The following is a 27590-nucleotide window of genomic DNA, read 5'->3' on the forward strand; positions in this document are numbered from 1 at the left end:
GAAATAAATTTCTTAAGTAGTCCCATTTTAGAAAAAGAAATTGAAAAAGCTATTAATCATCTCCTTAAGAAAAAATCTCTAGGACCAGATGTATTTACATGTGAATTCTACCAAACATTTAAAGAATAATTAATTGCAATACTATGCAAACTATTTGGAAAAAAATAGGGAAAGGAATCCTACTAAATTCCTTTTATGACACAGATATGGTGTTGATACCTAAACTAGGTAGAGTCAAAACAGAGAAAGAAAATTATAGACTAATTTCCCTAATGAATATTGATGCAAAAATCTTAAGTAAAATATTAGCAAAGAGATTTCAGCAAGTTATCCCCAAGAGAATTACACCATACCAAGTAGGATTTATACCAGGAATGCAGGGCTGGTTCAATATTAGGAAAACAGCATAATTGACTATATTAATAACCAAACTAACAAAAATCAAATGATTATATCAACAGATGCAGAAAAAGCATTTGACAAAATTCAACACCCATTCCTATTAAAAAACACTAGAGAGTATAGGAACAAATGACTTTTTCTTAAAATGATTGATAGCATCTGTTTAAAACCATCAGTCAGCATCATATGTAATGGGGACAAACTAGAAACATTTTCAATAAGATCAGGAGTGAAAGAAGGTTGCCCACTATCACCATTACTATTCGATATTGTATTAAAAATATTAGATTTAGCAATAAGAGAAGAAAAATGAATTAAAGAAATTAAGTAGGTAATGAGGAAAACAAATTATCACTCTTTGCAAATGATATGTTGGGATTCTTACAGATTCCTAGAGAATCAACTAAAAAACTACTGGAAACAATTCCCAACTTTAAGAAAGTTGCAGTATACAAAATAAATTCACATAAATCATCAGTATTTTTATATATTACCAATGAAGTCCAACAGCAAGAGAAAGAGAAAGTCCATTTAAAATAACTGTCAATAATATAAAATATTTGGGAGTCTATCTGCCAAGGCAAAGCCAGGAACTATATGAACCCAACTATAAAATACTTTCCACACATATAAACTCAGATCTAATCTCTTGGAAAAATATCAAGTGCTCATGGGTAGGCTGAGTGAATATAATAAAAATGACAATATTACCTAAATTAATCTACTTATTCAATGTCATACCAGTCAAACTCTTTAAAAATTATTTTGCAGAGATAGAAAAAATAATAACAAATTTCATCCACAAAAACAAAAAGTCAAGAATTTCAAGGAATTAATGAAAAAAAATACAAATGAAGGTGGCCTACCTGTACCAGACCTATATTATGAAGCAGGGGTTATCAAAATCATTAGGTACTGGCTAAGAAATAGAGTAGTTGATAAGTAGAATATGTTAAGTTCACAAGACACAATAGTCAATGATAATAGTAATCTAGTGTTTGATAAATTCAAAGACTCCAGCTTTTGGGATAAAAACTTAGTATTTGACAAAATTGCTAGGAAAAGTGGAAATTAGTGTGGCAGAAACTAGATATAGATCCACACTTAACACCCAATACCAAAATAAGGTCAAAATTGATTCACAATTTAGACATAAAGAATAATGCCATTAGCAAATTAGAAGAACAAAGGATAGTCTACCTTTCAGATCTGTGGAAAAAGAAGGAATTTATGTTTAAAGAAGAACTAAGATACATTGTGAAATGCAAAATGGGCAATTTTGAGTATATTAAGTTAACACGTTTTTGTACAAATAAAACTAATGCAGACAAAATTAGAAGGGAAGCAATTAGAAGGGGGGGAATTATATCCAAGAGTTCTGATAAAGGCCTTATTTCTAAAATAAATAGGGAATTGACACAAATTTATAAGAATTCAAGCCATTCTTCAATTGATAAATGGTCAAAGGTTATGAACAATTTTCAAATAAATTAAAACCATTTATAGTCATTTGAAAAAATGCTCTAAATTACTATTGATCAGAGAAATGCAAATTAAGCCAAACTCTGAAGTACTACTATACTACTGATACATTGTTAATGGAGTGGTTAACTGATCCAATCATTCTGGAGAGCAATTTGGAACTATGTCTCAAAGGGCTATCAAACTGTGCATACCCTTTGATCTGGCAATGTTTCTATTGTGTCTGTATCCCAAAGACATCATAAGAAAGGGAAAAGGACCCACATGTATAAAAATGTTTGTGGCAGTACTTTTTTTTAGTGGCAAGAAACTAGAAACTAAGTGAATGTTCATCAATTGGAGAATGGCTAAGTTATGGTATATGAATGTTATCGATGAATATTATTGTTCTATAAGAAATGATCAGCAGGATGATTTCAGAAAGGCATGGAGAGACATGAACTGATGCAAAATGAAGTGCGTAGAACCAAAAGATGGCAACAAGATTATATGTTGATCAACTCTAAGGATTGTGGTTCTTTTCAACAATGAAATGATTCAAGTCAGTTCCAATGACCTTGTGATGGAGAGAGCCATCTGCACCCAGAGAAAGGACTGTGGGAATTGAGTGTGGATCACAACATAGTTGTTTTCACTCTTTTTGTTGTTGTTTTTTTGCATTTGTTTTATTTCTCATTTTTTCCCTTTTTGATCTATGCAGCATAATTGCAGAATATATATAGAAGAATTGCACATGTTTAACATATATTGTATTACTTGCCATCTGGGGAAGGGAAAAATTTTGGATCACACATATTTACAAGAGTAATGCTGAAAATTATCTATGCATATGTTTTGAAACTAAGAAGCTTTAATGTATATTATAAGAATTTTTACTTGGATCACTAGTGTGGGTAGTCCTTCACAATTTCAGTTTGTAATCCTTTTCTGTCTTCTCATTTTGGACTGTATTTACCTGTTTTTTCTTCAAGGCCTTGAAGGAGGATCCATAAACATGATATAAGTCTTTTTCTGTTTGTTTGTTTTGTTTTGTTCTTGTGTGTGTGTATGTGTTGTTTTTGTTGGTGGTTTTAACATTTGATTACCAGTGTGCTATTCATTCTTGCTGCCCCCTTTTACTGTGAATTATATCCTCAATAATATTCTCTCATGCATTAATTATCGTTTATAACATGCTGAAGCCTACTTCTATCTACCATTTGCATATCGTTTCCTTTTGAATTACTTTGTTTTCTGATTCTTTAGATATGGTATTCCATAATTTGTATCTATGAAGCAAATCTAAGAGACTTTGTTAAATAAAGAGGATATAAGTTCTTAAAGAGATCTAAATTTATGTAAGTTATGCAAAGCATCTCTTCTAATTTTATTATTCTTTTTAAATCTTTCATGTTCTTTCCTCTTATGCTCTTATTTCAAGCTCTTTCTCTCCATGTTCTAAATTTTTCTATTATTTTTTTAGGGGGGAAGATTGAACTTTGAGAAATGGGGGATCAACAGTTATCAATGATTCTCATCTCTGGAAGTAATAACTTGTCTGAAAATATAAAGAAGTAATGAATATTGACTTGTTCATATATCATTCCTCATTTTTTTCAGTTTGAACATAAAGATTCCAGAGGGAACATTAATGGCAATTATAGGACAAGTTGGGTCAGGAAAATCATCTGTGCTCTCTGCCATTCTAGGAGAAATGGAGAAACTTAAAGGAACAATCCAAAGAAAAGTAAAGTCAATTATTCATTTTTTTTAGGTTCTCTTATCAAAGATTCAAACATTTTACATATTGTTATTTATAAAATTTTGATTAACCATGGGTAGGCTTGCAATATTATTCTGTCAACTGGATGTTTTGAACAAATATTTGTATAATATATTTAATAATCATTAATTATATTTAAGTGATTTATGTGTAAATGCAAATTAATAAAATTAGAAATTTAATTTCATTAGGCTTCTAATAGTCATCTATTACAAGATTTCTTAAATATTTGTGGTAATTTCTTTATTAAATGACTTTATAACTGCTCATTTGTAAAATATAATCCAACTCCATAATCTAGGTAGATGAATTCATGTCAGTATGTATTCAGGAAGAAGTCTTTTTGAATGGGAATTGCCCAATGTCCTTTGGTAGCCTGCTTCACCATTTAATCAAATTTATAGCTAGCATATATGTCTCTATTTCTAATCACACTTCATAGAGACTAGAAGTACATTTTCCTGTTTTATTTTTAATTCCAATCTTTATTTCTCTTTTCTTTTTTTTTCTCAAACCATTGTCTGGTCCTGATTTTGCTTTCCTCTCTTCATAATATAGATTTTAGTTGTTAGCATAGAGTCTGTCAGAGCCTTCTTAATGCAGGCCTATGTATCCAGGTATGCTGTTCAGCTGGATTTTTACAAATATAGTATTTATAAAGCTCTAGGCTTTATATATATATATATATATATATATATATATATATATATATATATATATATATATAAAGTTTAAGTTATACTGTTTCAATGGTCTTGTTTAAAGAGACATACGATAATAATTACATATATACATATATGAAATATACAGATATTATATGTAAACATATGTGTGTATCTATGTATGAATATCATTCAGAAGTAATTTATCTTTCCTGGAATTTTTCTAACACAGTTGCTAAAGAAATTATCCCAAAAAATCACAAGGGCATTTTCCAAGGTAGAGAAAAAATAATAAATATTTTCTAATCTATATAAAAATGTGTGTTTTACAAAAAGGGTATGTAAAAAAACTATAATTTGTGCAGTATTGATGGTAGTGGTAAGCCATGTCCGATTCTTCATTATCTTATTTGGAATTTTCTTGGCAAGGATACTGTAGTGGCTTATCATTTCCTTTTCCAGCTCATTTTATAGATGAGGAAACTTGGCAGAGTTAAGCAATTTGTCCAAGGTCATGGAGCAGTATTTGTGTCTAGATTTGAACTTGGGAAGATGAGCCTTCTTAATTCCACTACTAGAGCTCTATCCATTGCACCACTTACCAGCTCTAGTCTGTGCAATAGCTTCCTATAAAATTAGGAGCCAATTTGTAGAATCAATTGTGACCCAAAACAAAAGAAACAAAACTAGGGGGACATAAAATTCTTTACAGAAACTTCATTGAAGATGAATGTGAAAGACAAAATAATTACGAGTTTTTGAAGGAGCCATTTAAACAAACCTGAATCTATTTCAAAACTGTTATATTAGCTTTCTTATAATTCAGAAAAATTCATTTTTGAAATGAATTTTAAGAGCTAGATGGGAAAGTAAATAGGAAAAATTGAAAGTTACATATGTTAATAAATGTGTCATCTAATTCATCCACTTACCTTAAGAAAGACTATCTTTTTTTCCCTTTATTTTAGGGTTCAGTGGCTTATGTCTCCCAGCATGCTTGGATCCAGAATTCCAAATTACAAGAAAACATTCTCTTTGGCTCAGTTATGCAGAAGCAGTACTATGAAAGAGTATTGGAAGCTTGTGCTCTGCTACCAGATTTGGAGCAATTCCCAAATGGAGACCAAACTGAAATTGGAGAAAGAGTAAGAATATATTCCATCAATATACAGTGTAAATTTCAATTCACTTTTACTTGCAAAAATTTTCATCACATTGTCTCAGAGATTTATACAATTATTGTTTAAAAAAGTTAAAACAGTTCCCAATGTACTAGTGTGATAGGAGGTATAATCATTGTGTAGCTAAAGGATCAAAAAAGTGTTTCAGGTTTATAACTGTCTGAAACATATCCATGTAAGCTTTATAATCAGCATTCAAGATTTAAAGATAAAGGTTTAAAGAAGATGGCAGCAAAAAATAATAATTATTACATAAGAACTCTATTCTGATTCAACAGTACAGTCAATATTTCCTATCCAATATAAATTATAGTTTTGTTCATCTCTGGGTTTCCAAATGCACAGAAATAGGATTTGTATAATATCTTCATGTCAAGGGCACTATTCATGTACCTGACAGGAGAATAACATTCAAATTACAAATATTATGCTCATGAATATGTGTGTATTTGTAAATGTGTATATGTGTTAGCTTTAATTCTTAAATACATCTTACAAATATATTACTTATATTACATATTAAGAGACAAGATATTATTGAGAGAATCCTAAACTTAAAAGGCCTATGTTCTTCAAGCTTGACTATTAAGCTATTATTGTGAGCAAGTCATCTCTAAGGCTTCATTTTTCCTTATTTAAAATGGAATAATAATATACTACATTCATAAAAACTAAAGAGGTTGTGAGAAAAGTTTTAAAATCCTTTTGAGCTCTTTCATGAGTTGTTTTTGGTTTGTTCTGAAACTATTTTCATTTTTCTTTGAGTCTTTGAATATTGGCATTTTTACATTGTTATTCTCTTCTGAGTTTGTTTTGATCTTCCTTGTCCCTATACTAACTTTCTTTGGTCAAATCCTTTTTTTTTTTTTTGCTTGTTTTTCCAGACTATTTCATTTCTTTTAAAGTGGATCTCTGTTCCTGGGGAGGGGGAACTTTCCCATGAGTGCAGCAAAACCCCACTTTTTCTAGGGGCTTCAGCAAGAGAGTCAAGAAAATAGTTGGGCACTCCACAGTCAGGTGCAATGCCAAGCAAGCAGACAAGACCTGAAGCCCCAAAACAAGATGCTTGGAAAAGTTCTTTGGAGACCTGAGTTCAACTTTTATCTTTATCAATTACCTTGTAACCTTAGATATCATTTTGGTTATGGTCACCTGTTAAGTTCCTTCTAGTTTTAAATCTATGATTCTATTCAGTAGTGCCTTTTTCATAAAGTGAACAGGAATAAAGAATTGGGACATTGGATTTCTGGGAGTCAAGAGGGCAAAGTAAGTAGTAAAACACCTGAACTGCCCTAAGTTCACCTCTACTCTAAAAAACATGAGATCTTGGAATATGATATTCTGAAAGGCAAAGGAGCTAGAACTATACCCAAGAATCCCATACCCAGGGAAAGAGAGGCTAATCCTTCAGGGGGAAGAAATGATCATATAATTAAATAGAGGGCTATTAAGCTTTCTTGATGAAAAAGAATAAAACTGAAACAAAAACTTGATCTTCAATCACAAGAATTGAGAGAAAAATTAGGGATTCCCTAAGGCTAAATTGTTTGCATTTCTACTTAGGAAGATAATACTTGTAATTAAGAACTGTATCACTATTAGTACAATTAAAAGAAGAATACAGGGACAGAGAGTGTGGATATAAGGTGACTTTAATGAGATGATAGCCTAAAAACAAACAAACAAACAAAAAAGCCTTAAGAGGTGAGAAAGAGGATTATACTGCAAATAAAAGTAAGGGAGAGATAATATGGGGTAAATTATCTCACATAAAGAGGTATCTAAAACAGTGCAGGGAAAGATGGAAGTGGGGTATAGTGAACATTACTTGAATGTTGCTTTCATTAGAAATGGCTCATAGAGGGAATAACATACTCATCAGTTGATTATAGAAATCGATCTTGCTATATAGGGAAGTAGGAGGACAGGGGGACAAGAACATGAGTGAGAGAATAACAGAAAAGAGGGAAGATTGGAAGAGGTGATGAAGCAAAACACTAATGTGGAGGGGAAAAGTGAAAGGAGAGAGAAAAAAGGATAAATAAGAAGAAAAATGGGATGGAGGGAAACACACAATTAATAACAACTGTGAATGGGATTGGAATTAATTCAGCTATAAAATGGAAACAGGAAAATAGAAGAGAGAATTAAAAACAGAATCCTACAAAATGTTCCTTATAAGAAACACACCTGAAGTAGGGAAACACACAGAGAACAAAGAACAAAATTCTGGAACAGAATTGATTATGCTTGAGTTGCAGTAATAAAAAAAAAAAAGCAGAGATAGCTGTCATGATCAGAGACAAAACAAAAGTAAAAGTATATTGCATTAAAATAATTAAACAAAAAACTACATCTTGCTGAAAGGTATTAAAGGAATTTCACTACTAAGTATATATGCATCAAATTTACTCTCCCTCCCATTGTCTTTGGGGAAAAAAAATATTGAACTAATACATGTTATTGAGCTAATATATAAAACCAGGACTTAAATTTTATAAAAACAAAACCAAAAACAAACAAAAAACAAGATAGAGAAATCACTGCTTAATTTGATTAAGAGAGAAAGAATAAAAACAAATTATCAGTATCAAAAAAATAAAAAGGTAAAATTCATCACCAATGAAAAGGAAATTAAGACAATTATTAGGGACTATTTTGTGAGTTATATGCCAATAAATTTGCCAATCTAAGTGAAGTATATGAATATTTACAAAAAATATAACTTGCTCAGAATACCAGAAGAATCATCATATCTTAGAAAAGGAAACTTAACTATTAACTAATTCTCCAAGAAAAAATTCTTAGGGATTGTGTTTGTAAGCACTTTCTACCAAATTTAAAGGATAATTAATGCCAAAACTATACAAACTATTTTGAAAACTAGGTAAAGAAGTCCAATCAAATTCCTTTTATTCCCCATCACACAAGGCTCTCCTAGAAGAAATTAAAAAGGTTCTTAAAAGAGAGCTAGAAGAAAAATGGGAAAAGGAAATGAAAAATTTGCAATAGGATTTGGGAAAAGCAACACAGAAACTATCTGAAGAAAATGTACTACAAAATAGACTTAATGAAATGGAAAAAACATATAACTCATTAAAAGATAGATTTGATAAAATGGAAAAGGAAAGCAACTCCCAGAAAAATGGAATTTCTGAAACAGAAAAAGAAAATAACTCCTTAAAAAACAGAACTTGTGAAATGGGAAAAAAAATCCATAGAACAAAACAACTCATTTAAAAATTCAATTGGACAAATACAAAAAGAAGTAAAACAAGTAAATGAAGAAAATAATTCACTAAAATTCAGAATTGAACAAATGGAGATGAATGACTCAATGATACAACACGAATCAGTCAAGCAAAACCAAAAAATGAAAAAATAGAAAAAAATGTAAAATACCTAACTGGGAAAACAACCGACCTGGAAAATAGATCTAGGAGTGAATATATAAGGATTATTGGACTCCCTTAAATGCCTCATTAAAAAAAAAATCTAGACACTATCTTTCAGGAAACCATCAAAGAGAACTGCCCAGATGTCATAGAATCAAAAGGTAAAATGACCATTGAAAGAATTCACAAAATGCCTCCTGAAAGAGACCTCAAACTTAAAACCCCAAGGAATATTGTGGCTAAATTTGAGAACTATCAGACCAAGGAAAAATATTACAAGCAGCCAGGAAGCAACAATTCAAATACCAAGGAGTCACAATAAGGATTACTCAGGACCTAGCAGCTTCCACTTTAAAGGGATTGAAGGGTCTGGAATCTGATATTCTGAAAAGCGAAGGAACTTGGAATTCAGCCAAGAATAAATCTGCTGAACTGAACATTTTCTTTCAGGGAAGAAGATGGACATTCAGTGAAACTGATGAATTCCATTTTATTTTTGATGAAAAGATCAGAGCTAAACAAAAAAATTAACCTCCAATTATAGAACTCAAGAGAAGCATAAAAAGGTAAAAAGAAAAAAAAACTCTTGAGAATTATATCTTTGTTATGGGTATTCATTGAAAGTACATGTATAATCTGATTTTACTGTTATAATATAAAAAAGAAACTAGAGATGTAAAAGGGCTGGTAACAGAAAAAAAGAAGGGGAGTGGAGGTAAAATGAGGGAAGTTACATCTCAGGAAGAGGCAAAGAAAACATGTTATAATTGAGGGAAAAAAGGGAAGGTGATGAATGTTGTGTGAATCTTAATCTCATTAGATTTGGCCCAAAGAAATAATATTAGATGTATTTGGTTTCACTGAGAAACTAAAAAAAAAAAAAAAAACTATTGAATTAATAAATAAAACTAAGAGTTGGTTTTATGAAAAAAACAACAAAATAGATACACTTTAGTTAATTTGATTAACTAAGGAAAGAAAGAAGAAGGAAAGAGGAAAACCAAATTGTTAGTCTCAAAAATGAAAAAGGGAGAACTATCCACCAATGAAGTGGAAACGAGAGTAATTATCAGGAGTTGCTTTGCCCGACTTTATGCCAATAAATTTGACAACCTAAATGAAATGGATGAATACCTACAAAAATGTTGATTGCTCAGATTAACAGAACAGGAAATAAATTACTTAAATAGTCACATTTTAGAAAAAGAAATAGAACAAGCTATTAATCAACTCCCTAAGAAAAAATCCCCAGGAGCAGATGGATTTACATATGAATTCTACAAAATATTTAAAGAACAATTAAATCCAGTGCTATATAAACTATTTTTAAAAAATAGGAAATGAAGGACTCCTGCCAAATTCCTTTTATGACACAGACATGGTACTGATACCTAAACCAGGTAAGATGAAAACAGAGAAAGAAAATTATAGACCAATCTCCCTAATGAATATTGATTCCAAAATCTTAAATAAAATATTAGCAAAGAGATTACAGACAATCATGCCCAGGATCTTACACCATGACCAAGTAGCATTTATACCTGCTACTTGTGGAGGGCTGGTTCAATATTAGGAAAACTATTAGCATAATTGACTACTTTAATAACCAAATTAACAAAAACTATATGATTATCTCAATAGATGCAGAAAAAGGATTCAACACCTACTCCTATTAAAAAACATTAGAGAGTATAGGAATAAATGAACTTTTCCTTGAAATAGTCAGTACTATCTATTTAAAACCATCAGCAAGCATCATATGTAATGAGGATCAACTAGAACCATTCCCAGTAAGATCAGGGGTGAAACAAGGTTGCCCACTATCACCAGTGCTACTCAATATTGTATTCAAAATGCTAGCCTTGGCAATAAGAGAAGAAAAAGAGATTAAAGAAATTAGAGTAGATAAGGAGGAAACTAAATTATCACTCTTTGCAGATGATATGATGGTATACTTAGAGAACCTCAGAGATTCAACTAAAAAGCTATTAGAAATAATCCACAACTTTAGCAAAGTTGCAGGATACAAAAATAAATGCACATAAATCATCAGGATTCTTATACATCACTAACAAAATCCAATAGCAAGAGTTGCAAAGAAAAAGTCCATTTAAGATAACTGTTGATAATATAAAATATTTGGGAATTTATCTGCCAAGGGAAAGTCAGGAACTACATAAGCACAACTACAAAACACTTTCCACACAAATCAAGTCAGATTTAGGCAATTGGAAAAATATCAAGTGCTCCTGGACAGGTTAAGTGAATATAATAAAGAGGACAATCCATACTCCCTAAACTAATCTACTTATTTAATGCTATACCAATCAAACTCTCAAGAAATATTTTACTGAACTAGAAAAAAATAACAACAAAATTCATTTGGAATAACAAAAGATCAAGAATTTAAAAGGAATTAATAAAGAGAAAAGCAAATGAAGGTGGCCTAGCTATACCAGACCTAAAACTATATTATAAAGCAATGGTCATCAAAACCATTTGGTATTGGTTAAGAAATAGAGAAGTCAATCAATACAATAGGTTAGGTTCACAGAACAAAATAGTAAATGACAAATTTAGTATTTGACAAACCCAAAGACCCCACCTTTTGGGATAAGAATTCACTATTTGACAAAAACTGCTGGGAAAATTGGAAACTAGTATGGCAGAAAGTAGGCATAGCTCCATACTTAACACCGTATACCAAGATAAGGTTGAAATGGGTTCATACTCTATACATCAAGAATGATACTATAAACAAATGAGAAGAACATAAGATAATTTACCTCTCAAATTTGTAAAGGAGAAAGGAATTTTTGACCAAAGAAGAATTAAATATCATTGTTGATCATAAAATAGATAATTTTGATTATATTAAGTTAAAAAGTTTTTGTATAAACAAAACTATTGAAGACAAAATTTGAAGGGAAGCAACAAACTAGGAAACATTTTTTTACATTAAAAGGATCTAATAAAGGCCTCATTTCTAAATATATAGAGAACTCAAATTTATAATAGTTCAAGCCATTCTCCAATTAATAAATGGTTGAAGGATATGAACAGAAAATTTCCAGATGAAGAAATTGAAACTATTTGCAGTCACATGAAAAGGTGCTCCAAATCACTATAGATCAGAGAAATGCAAATTAAGACAACTCTGAGCTACCACAAAACACCTCTCAGGTTGGCTAAGGTGACAGGAAAAGATAATGATAAATGATTATGTGGGAAAACTAGGACACTGATACATTGCTGGTGCAAGTGTGAATGGATCCAACCATTCTAGGGAGCAATTTGGAACTATGATCAAAAAGTTATCAAACTGTGCATATCCTTTGATCTATCAGTGTTTCTACTGGGCTTATATCCCAAAGAGATATTGAAGAAGGGAAAGGGACCCACATGTGCAAAAATGTTTGTGACAGTTCTCATTGTAGTGGCTAGAAACTGGAAGCTGAGTGGATGACCATCAATTGGAGAATGGCTGAATAAACTGTGGTATATGAATGTTATGGAATACTATTGTTTTGTAAAAATCGACCAGCAGAATGATTTCAGAGAGGTTTGGAGAGACTTATATGAACTGATGCTGAGTGAAATGAGCAGAACCAGGAGAACATTATACACGGCAACAACAAGAGTATACGACAGTCAGTTCTGATGGATGTGGCTCTCTTCAACACTGAGATGATTCAAACTAGTTCTACTTGTGCAGCGATAAAGAGAACCATTTACAACCAGAGAGAGAACTATGGAAACAGAATATGGAACACAACATAGCATTCTCACTCTCTCGGTTGTTATTTGCTTGCATTTTGTTTTCTTTCTCTGTCTTTCTTTTTCTTTCTTCTTGATCTAATTTTTCTTCTGCAACAATAACTGTATAAATATGTATACATATAGTAGATCTGACATGTATTTCAACATATTTAACATATATTGGACTATCTGACAGCTAGAGGAGGGGGCTGGGGGAAGGAGGAGAAAATTTGGAACAAAAGGTTATGCAAGGGTCAATGTTGGAAAAATTACCCATGCATATGCTTTGTAAATAATAAGCTTTAATAATAATAAAAAATTTAAATAAAATACTAACAAAAATTACAGAAAAATACCAAAACTCACTATGATCAAATGGAATTTATAACAGTAATATAGGATTGGTTCAATATTAGAACAATTATAGGCAAAATTAGTAGCAAAATTAACAGAAATGATATTATTTTCTCAATAGATATAGAAAAAACCCTTTGACACAGTACAACATGTATCCTTATTTAAAACACTTGAGAGCATAGAAATAAATAGAGCTTGCCTTAAAATGATAAGTAAAAGAAAAATTTGGAACACAACATTTTTGCAAGGGTGAATGTTGAAAATCTTTGCATATTTTGAAAATAAAATGCTGTCATAACTAAAAGAATGTCTATACCCACATAAATCATGAGCATTTCTATACGTTATCAACAAAACCCAACAGCAAGAGATAAAAAGAGAAATTTCATTTAAATTAACTATAGACTATATAAAGTACTTGGGAGTCTACCTGCCAAGACAAAACCAATAACTAAATGAACACAATTATAAAGCACTTTTCACACCAGTAAAGTCAGATTTAAACAACTGGAAAATTATCAATTGTTTATATATAGGCCAAGAAATTCTGCTTAATTTAATGTATTTATTGTGTTGCACCAATCAACCTGCCAAAATTATTTTGGAGCTAGACAAAATAATTTAAAAATCAAAAAACTTTCCAGAACAAAAAAGAATATTAATAGAAATGAAATAAAATAAGAAAAAATGCTAAAGAAGATGGAATAGCAGGTAGCTTTCATAAGTCTTCCCACTTAAAATATATTATAAAACAGTAGTCATCAAAGCCATTTGGTACTGGCTTAAAAATAGAGTAGGGAATCAACAGAATAGATTAAATACACCAGACATATTAATAAATGACCATAGTAATCTACTGTTAGATAAACTCAAAGACTCTAGTTTCTGGGATAAAAATTCACTTTTTGACAAAAACTACTAGGAAAATTGGAAAACAGTATGACAGAAACTAGATATAGACAAAAAACTTAGACTGTATCTCAAAGTAAAGTCAAAATGGTACTTAATTTATAAGTCACATCTATCAAATTGGAAAAGGAAAATAATCAAAAAAATTGGAGATGTAGAAAATTAGAACAATGATGTACTTTTGGTGGAGTTGTGGACTGATCCAACAATTTTAAAAGCCATTTGGAACTATAACCAAAAAGCAATGCCCTTTTTACCAGAAATACCACTATTAGTTGTGTATCCCAAATAGATAACAAAAAGGGGTTAGGGGGAAAGAAATGCTTGTGTAAAAATATTTATAGCAGCTCTTTTTTGTAGTATCAAAGAACTATAAATTGAGGGAATTACCATCAATTAGAGAATAGCTGAACAAGTTGTGATGTATGAATGTAATGCACTATTGAGCTATAAGAAATGATGAGCAAACGGATTTCAGAAAAATTGGAAAGGTTTATAGGAACTGATACAAAGGAAAGTCAGCAGAACTAGGACAACATTGTACACAGTAACAACACTTTAGCATGGTGAATTGTGAATGACTTAGCTATCCCCACCAATACAATGATTCAATACAATTCTAAAGGACTCATGAAGAAAATTTGCTATTCACATCTAGGGAAAGAATTGATGGAATCTGAATGCGAATTGAAGCATACTGCTTTTATTTTTTTCTCCTGTCTGTTCTTTCTTTCATGATATGACTAATATGGAAATATGTTTTATTTGTTTGGACATATATGACTTTTATTGATCTATTTTAGAAAGGGTGGAGTTGAGCAAAAACAGAAGAAAAATTGGAATTTGATATTTTTAAATGAATGTGAAAATTTATTTATAGAAAAAAATAAAAAGAAGAAAAGTAGGTCAGAGATGGATTGTAAAGGGTGAAATAGTCAAGTTAATATATGATCCTACATGTAATAGGGAACCACCTGGAGTTTATTAAGTAAGGGACTGACATGGCCAGATTGTTGTTTTAGAGATGTATCAAGTTAATTTATATATATGTATGTATGTATGTGTGTGTGTATGCATATGTATGTGTATGAATGTATTGGAAAACATTTAGTAAAATAAATAAAATGAATTTAAAATCAAAGAAACATAAAATATTGGGATGTTAATCATGTTGCCTTCATGGTAGTAAATATCTATAATCTCAGGTCCCAGGAAATAGAGGCTGGCAGATCTCTTGAGCTCAAGTTTTTAATTTCAGTGGGCTAAATCAACCTGGTACATGCACAGTTTAGCATTAATGTGATGAACTTGTAAAAATGGAGAACTACTAGATTGCCTAAGAAGGGACAAAATGACCCAGGATGGAAACAGAACAGGTCAAACTCCTATGCCAATCAGAGTAGGATTAGACTTTTGAATAAGCTCTATACTAGTTCATTAAGTGAAAAGGGGAGTCCCAGTATTTTCTTTAATCAATCATCATTATTGTGCTAGCTGTGGGAAAATGTTTTGTAGCAACAAGAAGACATTAAAATTCTTGTATAAGACTAAGGATTATTTTAAGACTTTTTTCCATGCTTCCATAATTAATAAAATCCAGGTCCTTCATTTATTATATGAGTGACATTGAAATCTTTTTAACTCCCCTGAGACTTAATTTTTTGGTACAGCTATTTTCTGAAATGCTTTTAGGGTACTGTAAGTTTTTAATTTTTCTAAGGTGTTATGATTTAAGGAAAGGTGTGTTTACTACTTTCCTGTCATATGTATTGTTCTGATAATGACCAGAAGCACTCTTTTCTGTCCTGGAATTGTGAGAAGGGTCTCCACTCCACCATATTTACAAGCTCTGGTGTGCTAGTGGTACTCCTCCTCACCCTGGGCCTGCCACCCAAGACTATGACCCACATCCAAATGCGGACAAAGCATCATCTTCTATCAGTGCTAACAAAGAGACCTTTTAATCTCATTCTGATTAGTGTTTGATTCCCTTTGCCATTTGAGGGTTGAGAGTTCTGAAAGTTGTTGCTACTGCTTCTAAATCAGTGGCTCCTAAGACTGCTCTTGGTTTGCTGGGGCTTCATCTACATTGATTGATTATGATCTGCACTGGACTGTGATTCACTCTTCTTCTAGTTCAACAGATCTTTCCTGCCAAGCTTCTAAGTTGTCTTGGGCTGGAAAATTTTTCTCGTCAACTTTTGGTGGGTTTTGCTGCTCTAGAATTTGTTAAAGGGATTTGGAAGAATGGGGGAAAGCTCAGGCAACTCTGTCATGTTGGCTCCCCCTAAGCCTTCCTTTTCTTAGCTGCAAAATGGATGGGGTAATTCTCAAATTAGCTAATTCTTAGTGTAAAGACAGAATTTCATAAAACTGGAAGTGCTATATAAATGTGAATTATCATTGTTAACATTACACTTATTTAATATGATTTTTTCAATTACATATAAACACAAATTGTTAATATTCATTTTTAAAAATTTTGAGCTCCAAATTTTTTACCTCCTTTCCTCGTTTTCCATCAACTTGAGAAGGCAAGCAGTTTGATGTAGATTGTACATGTGTAGTCATGCAAACATTTCTGTATTAACCATGTTGAAAAAAATGTCAGAAAAAATACCCAAGAATAATAAAGATAGTTTAAAAAGTGTGCTTCAATTTGTTTTCAGATTCCATCAGTTCTTTCTCTGGAGGTAGACAACATTTTTTCTATATAAGTCCTTTAGAATTGTACTATATCATTGCATTGTTGAGAACAGCTAATTCATTCAGAATTAATCTTTTTACAATATTGTTGTTCTGTGTACAATGTTCTCCTGATCATTTCACTTTGCATCAGTTCAGATAAGCTTTTCTGGGTTTTTCTGAAATCTCTTTGTTCACCATTTCTTATAATATTTCATCATAATCACATATCACAACTTGTTCAGTCATTCCCCAGTTGACCCCTCAATTTTCAATTCTTTGATACTGCAAAAAAGAGATGCTATAAATATTTTTATGTACATAGTCCTTTTTACATACACTTTTGAGTTGAGTTAAGTACATATGCTTTGGATTTTAGTGAAAATCTGACATAGTCATGCTTTTTCTTTATTTCCCTTACAGGGTGTGAATATAAGTGGAGGTCAAAAACAACGTGTAAGCCTGGCCAGGGCTGTTTACAATGATGCTGATATCTATCTCCTTGATGATCCCTTATCAGCAGTTGATGTCCATGTTGGGAAGCACCTTTTTGAAAAAGTTATAGGATCCTCAGGACTTTTGAAAAACAAGGTATATATAGCAGGAACATATCTTGTTTCCCTTGACCTTTGAAAGATCTTTTTAAGTAAATCAACATTATTTCTGGTAGCAGGGTTTCAAAGCAAAAATAAAACAATCTCTGCTCTCAAAAAGCTTATTTTGCTAAGGATAAGGGTGTTTAAAACATGTTTACAAAATAAAAAGTAATTTTTTAAATGAGAGAAAATTAAAATTAGGAAATAATAATTTGACTAAACTTTTATAGAAATTTTATTTAAGGAGTAGAGATGAGTAATTGCTGTCTAAGGGTGAGAGAGAATTCTTTTTAAAAGTGGGCAAACAATTTACAAGTTGGAGGAACAATTATTTAAGTAATTTGGTTGGAAATTTTTTTTTTTGGTGAAAGGGAGTTATACAAAACATTTGAAAATAGAAGCTATATTATGAAGAGATTTAAATGCCAAGCTGACTTTGTATTTAATTTTATAGGCCTTAGGTAGCCACTGAAGATTTTTGACATGTTCAGAAAATGAAAGTTGTAAGCAAATTTGGTGGAAAGGTACTAGGGAGTGAAAATGGGGGTGATGGGATTGAAAGTGTACAAATCAATAAAAGGCCTATATAGGAGGGCAGCATTTTAGTTGTTAAGAAAAAAAATAGAGAAATTTTTTTAAAGACAGGGAGATGGAAAAAATAGAGACAGAAAGTATTTGAATGAACAAGCTCCCTGTTCCAAAAGGGCGAGGCAACTATAAAAATATTATTTTAGACAAGGAGAAAGATCTGTCTCTTTCTCAGAGACTAGAGCTAATGGAACATAAGGGTAGAGGACTTTTAACGTAGAAAGAAACTTGATGATTACACAGATCTTATTTTCTCACATAATATGTATTTTCAGAGTAATTTTGAATTCCATAAGTAAGAATCTATTGCTGCATGCTTGATCCCTACTTCTCAGGGTGATTAACAGTAATAGCACTAAAACATTGTTTTTTAAGAAAGATGGAGTGATTTAGTGCAGAGAAGTTAGTGTTCCTCATTATCAGTAGATTCTAAGAAAGGAGGTTTAAGATTCCAAATATAATCTGTCAGAGGGAATGGGGATGAGATTCCTACTTTAAGTGGTATAATAGCATCTTTTCTAATCCATATTCCTCAGCAAATTTATTTTGTTATAAGAAATGAACTTTTATGGTTTAAAGTTTCATGAAAAAATAGAAATGATTTTCTAATGAAAACTTTGAATAAATAATTTACAAAGTTTCCCTCAGTTCATCATAAGTTAATTTATCCATAAAAGGACATTAGGAGAACAATTTGTACAGTAGAAGCAAAATCTTCAGTACTCATATATGCATTTCTCTGCAATCAGAAAGGCTGTCACTGTCCCATGAAAGTCTGTAGTTTCTCATCCTGAAGAGTGTGGGAGGTAATTTTGAATTTGGTTTAAGTGGAGAAATATGGACAGTTCCCAGTATGATTTGCCCTTTTGAATTGAGGATTTGAATGAAGGAAAAAATTAGGTTTTTTGAATGATGCTATTCTGAGAGTCTATAATAGAAATTATCCAGGAATGAGTCTTAGAGGTAACAGCCATGCTTCCTACATAGTTCCCTACTAATGTAGATTGAAGTTCTAGGGCTGAAATGAAAGGCAGAACTGATCACAATGAGCAGAGAAAATGAAACATTTAACTGTCTCCCATATCCCTCTTTCTGTCCCACAAGGCAAATGTTGATTCCAAAGTTATCTTGTTTAAAATTCATCTGAATTTTTTGTGTATCATGGCTGGTTTAGATAATAATTCTATCAATTATAATTTCATTTGTTTGCCTTTGTGAACAATTGGTAAAGAATAACTGGCATGTTAGAGATAAGATCTTAGAAAATTTCCAGTATGGAAAGAGTTGAGGACTGAAGAATTGTATGAAAGATAGTTTTAGTGATATTGATTACATATTTCTATTAACTTCCTATAATGGAGCAGGGATCTGGATCTTTTTACCAAAAAGCTTCAAATAGCAGTGGCTGTCTTGTGGTGAAGTTACATTATTTTGCCAGGTCCCACTAGCTTATTCATTCTTTTCTTCATACTACATGCAAAGATATTTTTCTCTTGGGTATAGAGCTGATGTCACTGATGAAAGAGCAGGTTACAAATACTGGGAAGAAAAGAGCAGTGGACAAAAAAGCCACACATTCTAAAGGTTGGGACAGTAGAAGAGGTAGTAAGATTTCTATACTTTTATTCCATATTGGTTCAAACCATAGAATTTTCACATATATCAGGCTACTTATATTTTTGCTGGGAAATATATGTTTAAAGAAGATTGTAAAAGTGATTATGTAGCATACTAGATGTCTTTAAGTTAAATACTATTTAAAATGCATAATGCAGTTTTCTAAGATAAACTGTGTAGTGGTGTTATGCCAATGCAGAAGATTTTGAAAGTATAGAATTATATGAATTCTATATAGAATTATATATGAATTATATTAATATATATAATTATATGAATTATATAGAATTAATATGAAATATATTTTGATGTCCATGATCTCCCTCCTGTGGTGCAAATTAAAACCCATCTTTCTATGGTTCATTATTTTGTGATGTTCTTCTCTATGGCCACAATAAATCACCCCCAGGATATTACTCAAAGGGCCTTTATAAAATAAATCTGGGGCAAATATTTCTTATTCAAAAGGATTTTCAAGTTGGTGATAACATCAGAAAGCATTTGAAATAAAATTTAATACTTTTAATAAATATAATACTTGGAGAACTATAGCAGCTAACATATTAATCAAATAATATGTTTTCTAAATAACAGTAGTTACTATACTGTATTATTTTTGTAAACAATATATAAGTATATATGTATTATGTATATTAGTTTTAAGCTTGATTCAAATTCAATGACTAAATGACAATTCTTATTTTAAAAGTTGTTATTCATTTACTGTTTCAGCTTATTTTTATTGAGATACTTTGTAATTCATCTTGAAATATAAGTTTTACTGGGGCATCTAGAGAGTGTAGTGGACAGAGCATTGGCCTTGACGTCAGAAGATCCTGAATTCAAATTCAGCCTCAGAAAGTTAATATTTACTAGTTGTGTGACCCTGGGCAAATCACTTAATTCTAATTGCTTAACAGAGAGAGAGAGAGAGAGAGAGAGAGAGAGAGAGAGAGAGAGAGAGATTTTATCAGCTGTGCATACCCTTTGATCCAGCAGCGTTTCTACTGGGTCTGTATCCCAAAGAGATCATAAAAGAGGGAAAATGACTCACATGTTCAAAAGTGTTTGTAGCAGTCCTTTTTGTAGTGGCAAGGAACTGGAAACTGAGTGGATGTCCATCAGTTGGAGAATGGCTGAACAAGTTACAGAATATGAATGTCATGGAATATTATTGTTCTATAAGAAAGGAGGAACCCACTGATTTCAGAAAAGTCTAGGAAGACTTACATGAACTGATATTGAGTGAAGTATACAACCAGGAAACATTATAAATACCAACAGCAAGATTGTATGCTGATCAACTATGATAGATTTAGCTCTTCTCAACAATTCAGTAATTCAAGACAATTCCAGTAAACTTTGGATGAAAAATGCCATCTGCACCCAAAGAAAGAGAATTATGGAGAATGAATGCAGATACTATTTTCATCTTTTTTTTCTTTCTTGTGGTTTTTCCCTTTTGTTCTGATTTTTCTTTACCAACATGACTCATATGGAAATATGTTAAAAATGATTGTATACATATAGCCTATATCAGATTGCTTACTAGTATAGGGAGGGAAGAGGTACAAAGAAAGGGAGAAAAAAATTTGGAGCTCAAAATCTTACAAAAATGAAAGTTGAAAACTATCTTTATATGTAATTGGGAAAAAAATATGCAATTAAAATAAAATTTAAAAAAAGAAATAGGGGCAGCTAGGTGAGAGCAAATGAGAAGTTTTTGCAAAATTACATGAGAAATTTAAATTGGTGGGGCAACTAGTTGGTGTAGTAGATAGAGCACCAGCCTTGAAGTCAGGAGGGCCTGGGTTCAAATCTGGCCTCAGACACTTAACACTTCCTATCTGTGTGACCCTGGGCAAGTCACTTAACCCCAATTGCCTCAGGGGAAAAAAAGACCAAAAGAAATATAGGTTTTATCTTGGACACACTGAAACACTGATTAATTGAATCTTTAAAAATTGTATTATTTCTACAAAATATGGTCATTTACTAGGAAATGAAACATTCTTTATTTCAGACACGCATTTTAGTGACACACAACCTTGCACTTCTGCCTCAGACAGACCTTATACTTGTAATGGAAAGTGGCAGAGTTGCACAAATTGGAAGTTACCAAGAACTGCTGCTTAAAGTAACAGATTTTACCAACTTGCTTCAGATTTCCAGCGTTTCAGAGAAAGGTAAAGACATGACGAAAAATTATTACATAGTTCATTGTATTTGTGTGTGTTTTTCCAATCGTTAGCTTTGTATGTATATGAATGCCTATATGTTTTTTATTATTTTTTAAAACCCTAAATTAGAACATTGGTTAAAGTGAAGGTGGGCTGGGAATCAGATTGTACAAGTAAAATTGATTTAAGTTGTGTCTATGATTTTAATATGTTGATTTTAGAAAATAAGAAATATTAAATGGGAATTAGAGAAGCTTCTGGCTTCACTTCAGCTTTCCCATCTGACTTGGAACTCCAAACCAAAAGCTCCTCCTTCTCCAAGCGTTTGCAGCTAGCAGTGACCCTGTACCACTGCTTTTGCACTCACCAACTCTGTGCGGATTCCTTCTCATCCAGGGCAGCAGCTTTGCAGCACAGCTGGACCTGATGTTCCTAAACAGCAGAGAGTCCCTCAGTTTTCCTGCATTCAGACTTTCTACTACACAAACTCGTCCAGGAAGTGAAAGTTCCTGTGATTCAGGCTGAGACTTCCTCTAAAACCAAATAGTCCCAAAGCTCCTGGCTTGCTGTTTCTGTGGAGATAGCCTGATGATATCAAGTAGATCAAGTATATACTTGACAGGATTAAACCCTATTTTGGGACCCCTATTCTGCCCAAGTCTTATTTGTTTTTTGCCAGTCTATGTTTATCATGAGGAGTAATTTTGTTTTGTCTGTGGGGGAAATATGAAGTTTGGAATTTTTTGACCTATCCCATCATCTTTTCAAAATCCTCCTTCAATTAGAATTCTTTCTAATTTATTTAGAATTATATGGAGATCCTTTGTTCTCAGTTCTATTTGGGAGTGGAATGAGAACCTACCAAAGAAAATCAGTTGGTTTTGGGATCTAAGATGCCATTTTTTCCCATTAAGCCACAAGGTTCTCTAGATCTCTTATGTAAATGAATGGGAAAGCAAGAACAGAAAAGGTTAGATGGAAATGGCATAAAGCTATTTTTGTTAACCTTTAAGTATTTATTCCAAATTTTATGTATACACAACTATCAACAGGTTTATCAAAACTTTGAATTTAAAAAAATATTTTTTAAAGACTTTGACTTGGGGCAGCTAGGTGATGTAAAGTATAGAGTGCCAGTCCTGAAATCAGGAGAATCTGAGTTCAAATCTGACCTCACTTCCTAGCTGTGAGACCCTGGGTAAGTCATTTAACACCAACTGCCTCAACAAAAACAAACAAACAGAAAAGACTTTGACCTGCCCTACATTAATTTATAAGTTAGCAACAGTTTGACTAAGGTTAATAATCACAAATACTCCAGAAAGTTTAGTTAGCATTTGATCCATAGAAAAATAGAAAAATCCTTCTTTGCTCTATTTCTATTACAGAACTTCTGTATATAAAGTTGAAAATTTCAAATTTATGTAGAAAATCAAGGTAGCATGGACCCACACTTAACACCATATACCAAGATAAGATCAAAATGGGTCCATGACCTAGGCATAAAGAACGAGATTATAAATAAATTAGAGGAACATAGAATAGTTTATCTCTCAGACTTGTGGAGGAAAAAGAAATTTGTGACCAAAGATGAACTAGAGACCATTACTGATCACAAAATAGAAAATTTTGATTACATCAAATTAAAAAGCCTTTGTACAAATAAAACTAATGCAAACAAGATTAGAAGGGAAGCAACAAACTGGGAAAACATCTTCACAGTTAAAGGTTCTGATAAAGGCCTCATTTCCAAAATATATAGAGAACTGACTCAAATTTATAAGAAATCAAGCCATTCTCCAAATGATAAATGGTCAAAGGATATGAACAGACAATTTTCAGAGGATGAAATTGAAACTATTACCACTCATATGAAAGAGTGTTCCAAATCATTATTGATCAGAGAAATGCAAGTTAAGACAACTCTGAGATACCACTATACACCTGTCAGATTGGCTAAGATGACAGGAAAAAATAATGATGAATGTTGGAGGGGATGTGGGAAAACTGGGACACTAATGCATTGTTGGTGGAGCTGTGAACGAATCCAACCATTCTGGAGAGCAATCTGGAATTATGCCCAAAAAATTATCAAATTGTGCATACCCTTTGATCCAGCAGTGTTTCTATTGGGCTTATATCCCAAAGAAATACTAAAGAAGGGAAAGGGACCTGTATGTGCCAAAATGTTTGTAGCAGCCCTGTTTGTAGTGGCTAGAAACTGGAAAATGAATGGATACCCACCAATTGGAGAATGGCTGGGTAAATTGTGGTATATGAATGTTATGGAATATTATTGTTCTGTAAGGAATGACCAGCAGGATGAATACAGAGAGGACTGGCGAGACTTACATGAACTGATGCTAAGTGAAATGAGCAGAACCAGGAGATCATTATACACTTCGACAACGATATTGTATGAGGACATATTTTGATGGAAGTGGACTTCTTTGACAAAGAGACCTGAGTTTCAATTGATAAACGATGGACAAAAGCAGCTACACCCAAAGAAAGAACACTGGGAAACGAATGTGAACTATTTGCATTTTTGTTTTTCTTCCCGGGTTATTTATACCTTCTGAATCCAATTCTCCCTATGCAACAAGAGAACTGTTCGGTTCTGCAAACATATATTGTATCTAGGATATACTGCAACATATCCAACATATAAAGGACTGCTTGCCATCTAGGGGAGGGGGTGGAGGGAGGGAGGGGAAAAAAATCGGAACAGAAACGAGTGTCAATATAAAGTCATTATTAAATAAAAATTTAAAAAGAAAAAAGAAAAAAGAAAAGACCCATCTACACCCAGAGAGAGGACTGTGGGAACTGAGTGTAGATTACAACATTATAGTCTTGCTCTATTTAATGCTGTTCACTTGCATTTTGTTTTCTTACTCATTTACTTTCCTTTTTGATCTGATTTTTCTTATACAGCAAGAGAATTGTACAAATATGTTTACACATATTGGATCTAACATATATTTTAACATATACAATATATATTGGATTGCTTGCCATCTAGGGGAGGGAATGGGGGGAAGAAGGGGAAAAATTGAAACACAAGGCTATGCAAGGGTTAGTGCTGAAAAAATTATCCATGCATATGTTTTGAAAATAAAAAGCTTTAAAAAAGAGAGGAAAAAAAAAAAAGAAAATCAAGGTAGGACATCATCAATAAATAAAATTATCCTGAGACCCCTGCAGATTTAGAATATCAAAAGTTAACAACTAGGAACTCATCTTCATATTCTTCAGCCTAACTTGTCTTTTAACATTATGAAATTCAACAGCATTTTTCCATTATTTTTATGTTTTGCAATGTTTATTTTCTGCTTTTTATTCTAATCTATGAATCCAGGACAATTTCAACTAATGACCTTCAGCTAATTTTATTATTATAATTGAAATAATTTGTATATTTATAATTTTTCCCTACAGTTTGCCCTTCAAAAGAAATCAATCAAAGAAATTTCAGAACAATATCTAAAGACAAAATAATGGAACAAGCTAGGTAAGCACTGAAATAATTTAACACTCAGAACAAAACTTAATTCTTAATTGTTTAATTATGCGGCAACCTAAAAAAGGTGAAACAACTACATATTATCAAAAGAGCTGATATTATTGTTTCTAATTATAGAATCATAGAGTTGAAACAATTGAAAATTATTTTCCATACAATGCAGAAATCTCTACAATATCTGTGACATCATTCAGCTTCTTCATAAACATTCGTAGTAATAATAAGAGAATGTCTGTATAATACATCTTATTTCTCTTTTGGAATATTCTAATTCCTAGAAATCCTTTTCTCATGATGAACCTACATATTTCTCCTTCTAATTTCCATTCTTTGGTCCTAGCTCAAACTTCTGAATTCTAACCTTTTTTAACATGACAATTCTTGAAACATTTGAAAACAGCTGTTATATTCCCTCTAAGTTTTCCCTCTTGCATGCAAAATAACACCCAATTCTAACAATGTTTTCATTCATTTTGCTACAATTGTCATCATCCTCTGGACACATTCAGCAATGTTTCTCAAAATGTGTGCCCAGAAAGTATAAAACTATTTTTTTATTCCTAGAAGGCATGCTTTTTTAAATAAGTATAATCTAATAAGGTTTTTTTCATAGTTGTGTCACACTATTGGCCAGATTCACAATGAACCATCAATTAAATGTTTTCCTAGCCATCATTCACTTAGCATATATTTAATTAATTCATTTAAAAAACTTTGGATTTATCTTTATTAATTTTTTTTTGGTTTCAACTCATTGCTCCACCCTAGATTTTTAAATCTTTATTTTGTCAACTACCATATTAATTATGCCTTTTACTTCTGTGTCAACCACAGTTTTCATAAGCATAATTTCTGTGTCTTCATCCAGATTACTGACATCCAGATTCTGAATATTTTAAAGTCAAAGACTTAACCTCCAACATAATAGTTAAGATGCTGGTCTAGCTACTATGTTTGAATAAGTCTAGTCAAATAGCTAATTCACATAATAATTAATTCACGTTAATATCTGTTCTACTTTTCTCCATCTTGAATGTAAAGATTTAGATTCTGGTTTAGGTACCTCTGTATAATTCAACTTTGATCTAGAATGGAGTTAATAAAAAATACAATAAAGGAGGACTGAATGATTTCAAGACTGGACTAGAGAAGTGATAGTCCCAGTAGAATCTGCTCTAGTAAGACTTCACATATTGTGTAAGGCTAGGTGCCATATTTTAAGAAGAACATAAACTAAAAAGTATTCAAAGGATATTTGTGAGAAATATGAAATCATATCAGTTAAGGTTTGATTGATGGAACTAGTAAAGTTTACCCTAGATGAGTGAAGACTGGTAGAGAGAGCAATAGGGGGGGTTAACATGGAAGAGATAAAAATTCATTCTGCTTTACTCCTGCTGGATAAAACTAAGAACAACTGAGTAGGAATTACAAAGAGTCGGATATAAGCTACTTCCAAAGGAAAAAAACAACAACAACAAACAAAAAAATCTTTCTAACAAAATAGCCATGTGAAAGTAAAATAGACTGCTTCAGTATATAGTCAGCTCCATTTCATTGATAATAGTCAAAGCAGCAGAGACTGGATGATTACCTGTTAAGCCTATTGATGAGACTAGTTGTACAGGAATTAGATTCATTACCTGGTATCAGAGCCCTTGCAGGTCTCATATTCTGTGATATAAGTCAACTGATTAATCTGGTGGGAAAAATCTAATAATAGCACCTAATTTAAGAGTAAATTATGGAAGAAAATATTACTTAATTCCTTGAGCTGTATAACTAGTTCTGTTACCTGATGAAAATAAAGACTAAATTTTGATAGGTAGTCCTAAGTTTAATCAAAACTTGGCATTTGAACTTTTCCCTATTCCTCCTACCTGAGAACACAATATAAATTGTATTGTGAAATTATGATTAGATTTTGGAATATGAATTGTATGTGCATATATATGTAGGTATACATATATGCATATGAGTGCATGTGTGTATCTTTTCTTCTACCATTTTATTCTTCCCTAATAATGTCTTTTACTTCTATTGTTCTTCACACCACCTCATTAGTCAGTTGTTACAACCTGCTCATTTCTCCATTGCCCTCTATGTGAAGATTATTTTTTGTTCTTCAGTTAAAATAATATTTTATGTCTTGCTGCTATATAACAACTTTGGTAAAATGTTAGTATTGAAAAGACAGGCCCTTTACTTTCATACAAAGATTAGGGAAAATAAAATAATTCAGTTTCCCATACTCGTTTTCAGTTCCAGACCCAATTATACTCTTATATATACATATCTAAGTGAATGATGCGTGTTGAATATATATTCATATATATACATTTATATACATATATATATATATATATATATATATATATATATATATATATATACACACACACACACTTTTTTTTTTACTATTAGAAAAATATATGTAGTACCCAAACAAATGCCTGTGGAAATATGAGCCAAGGCATTCTTCATGCACT

The 27590-nt window shown here is 31.9% G+C and overlaps 1 protein-coding gene across 1 annotated transcript in view; it reads left to right on the forward strand.

Moving 5' to 3' along the window:
• The window catches only part of LOC127557134 (multidrug resistance-associated protein 1-like), a 90017-nt gene that overhangs the window by 23965 nt on the left and 38462 nt on the right, over positions 1-27590 (forward strand). Inside the window, exons 12-16 of the mRNA XM_051990572.1 lie at positions 3484-3610; positions 5277-5453; positions 17018-17185; positions 21419-21581; positions 25017-25089. Of these exons, the coding sequence (XP_051846532.1) occupies positions 3484-3610; positions 5277-5453; positions 17018-17185; positions 21419-21581; positions 25017-25089 (708 nt within the window). The remainder of the gene's footprint in view (positions 1-3483; positions 3611-5276; positions 5454-17017; positions 17186-21418; positions 21582-25016; positions 25090-27590) is intronic.

The sequence above is a fragment of the Antechinus flavipes genome, chromosome 3, assembly GCF_016432865.1.
Source record: "Antechinus flavipes isolate AdamAnt ecotype Samford, QLD, Australia chromosome 3, AdamAnt_v2, whole genome shotgun sequence".
Classification (NCBI taxonomy): domain Eukaryota; kingdom Metazoa; phylum Chordata; class Mammalia; order Dasyuromorphia; family Dasyuridae; genus Antechinus; species Antechinus flavipes.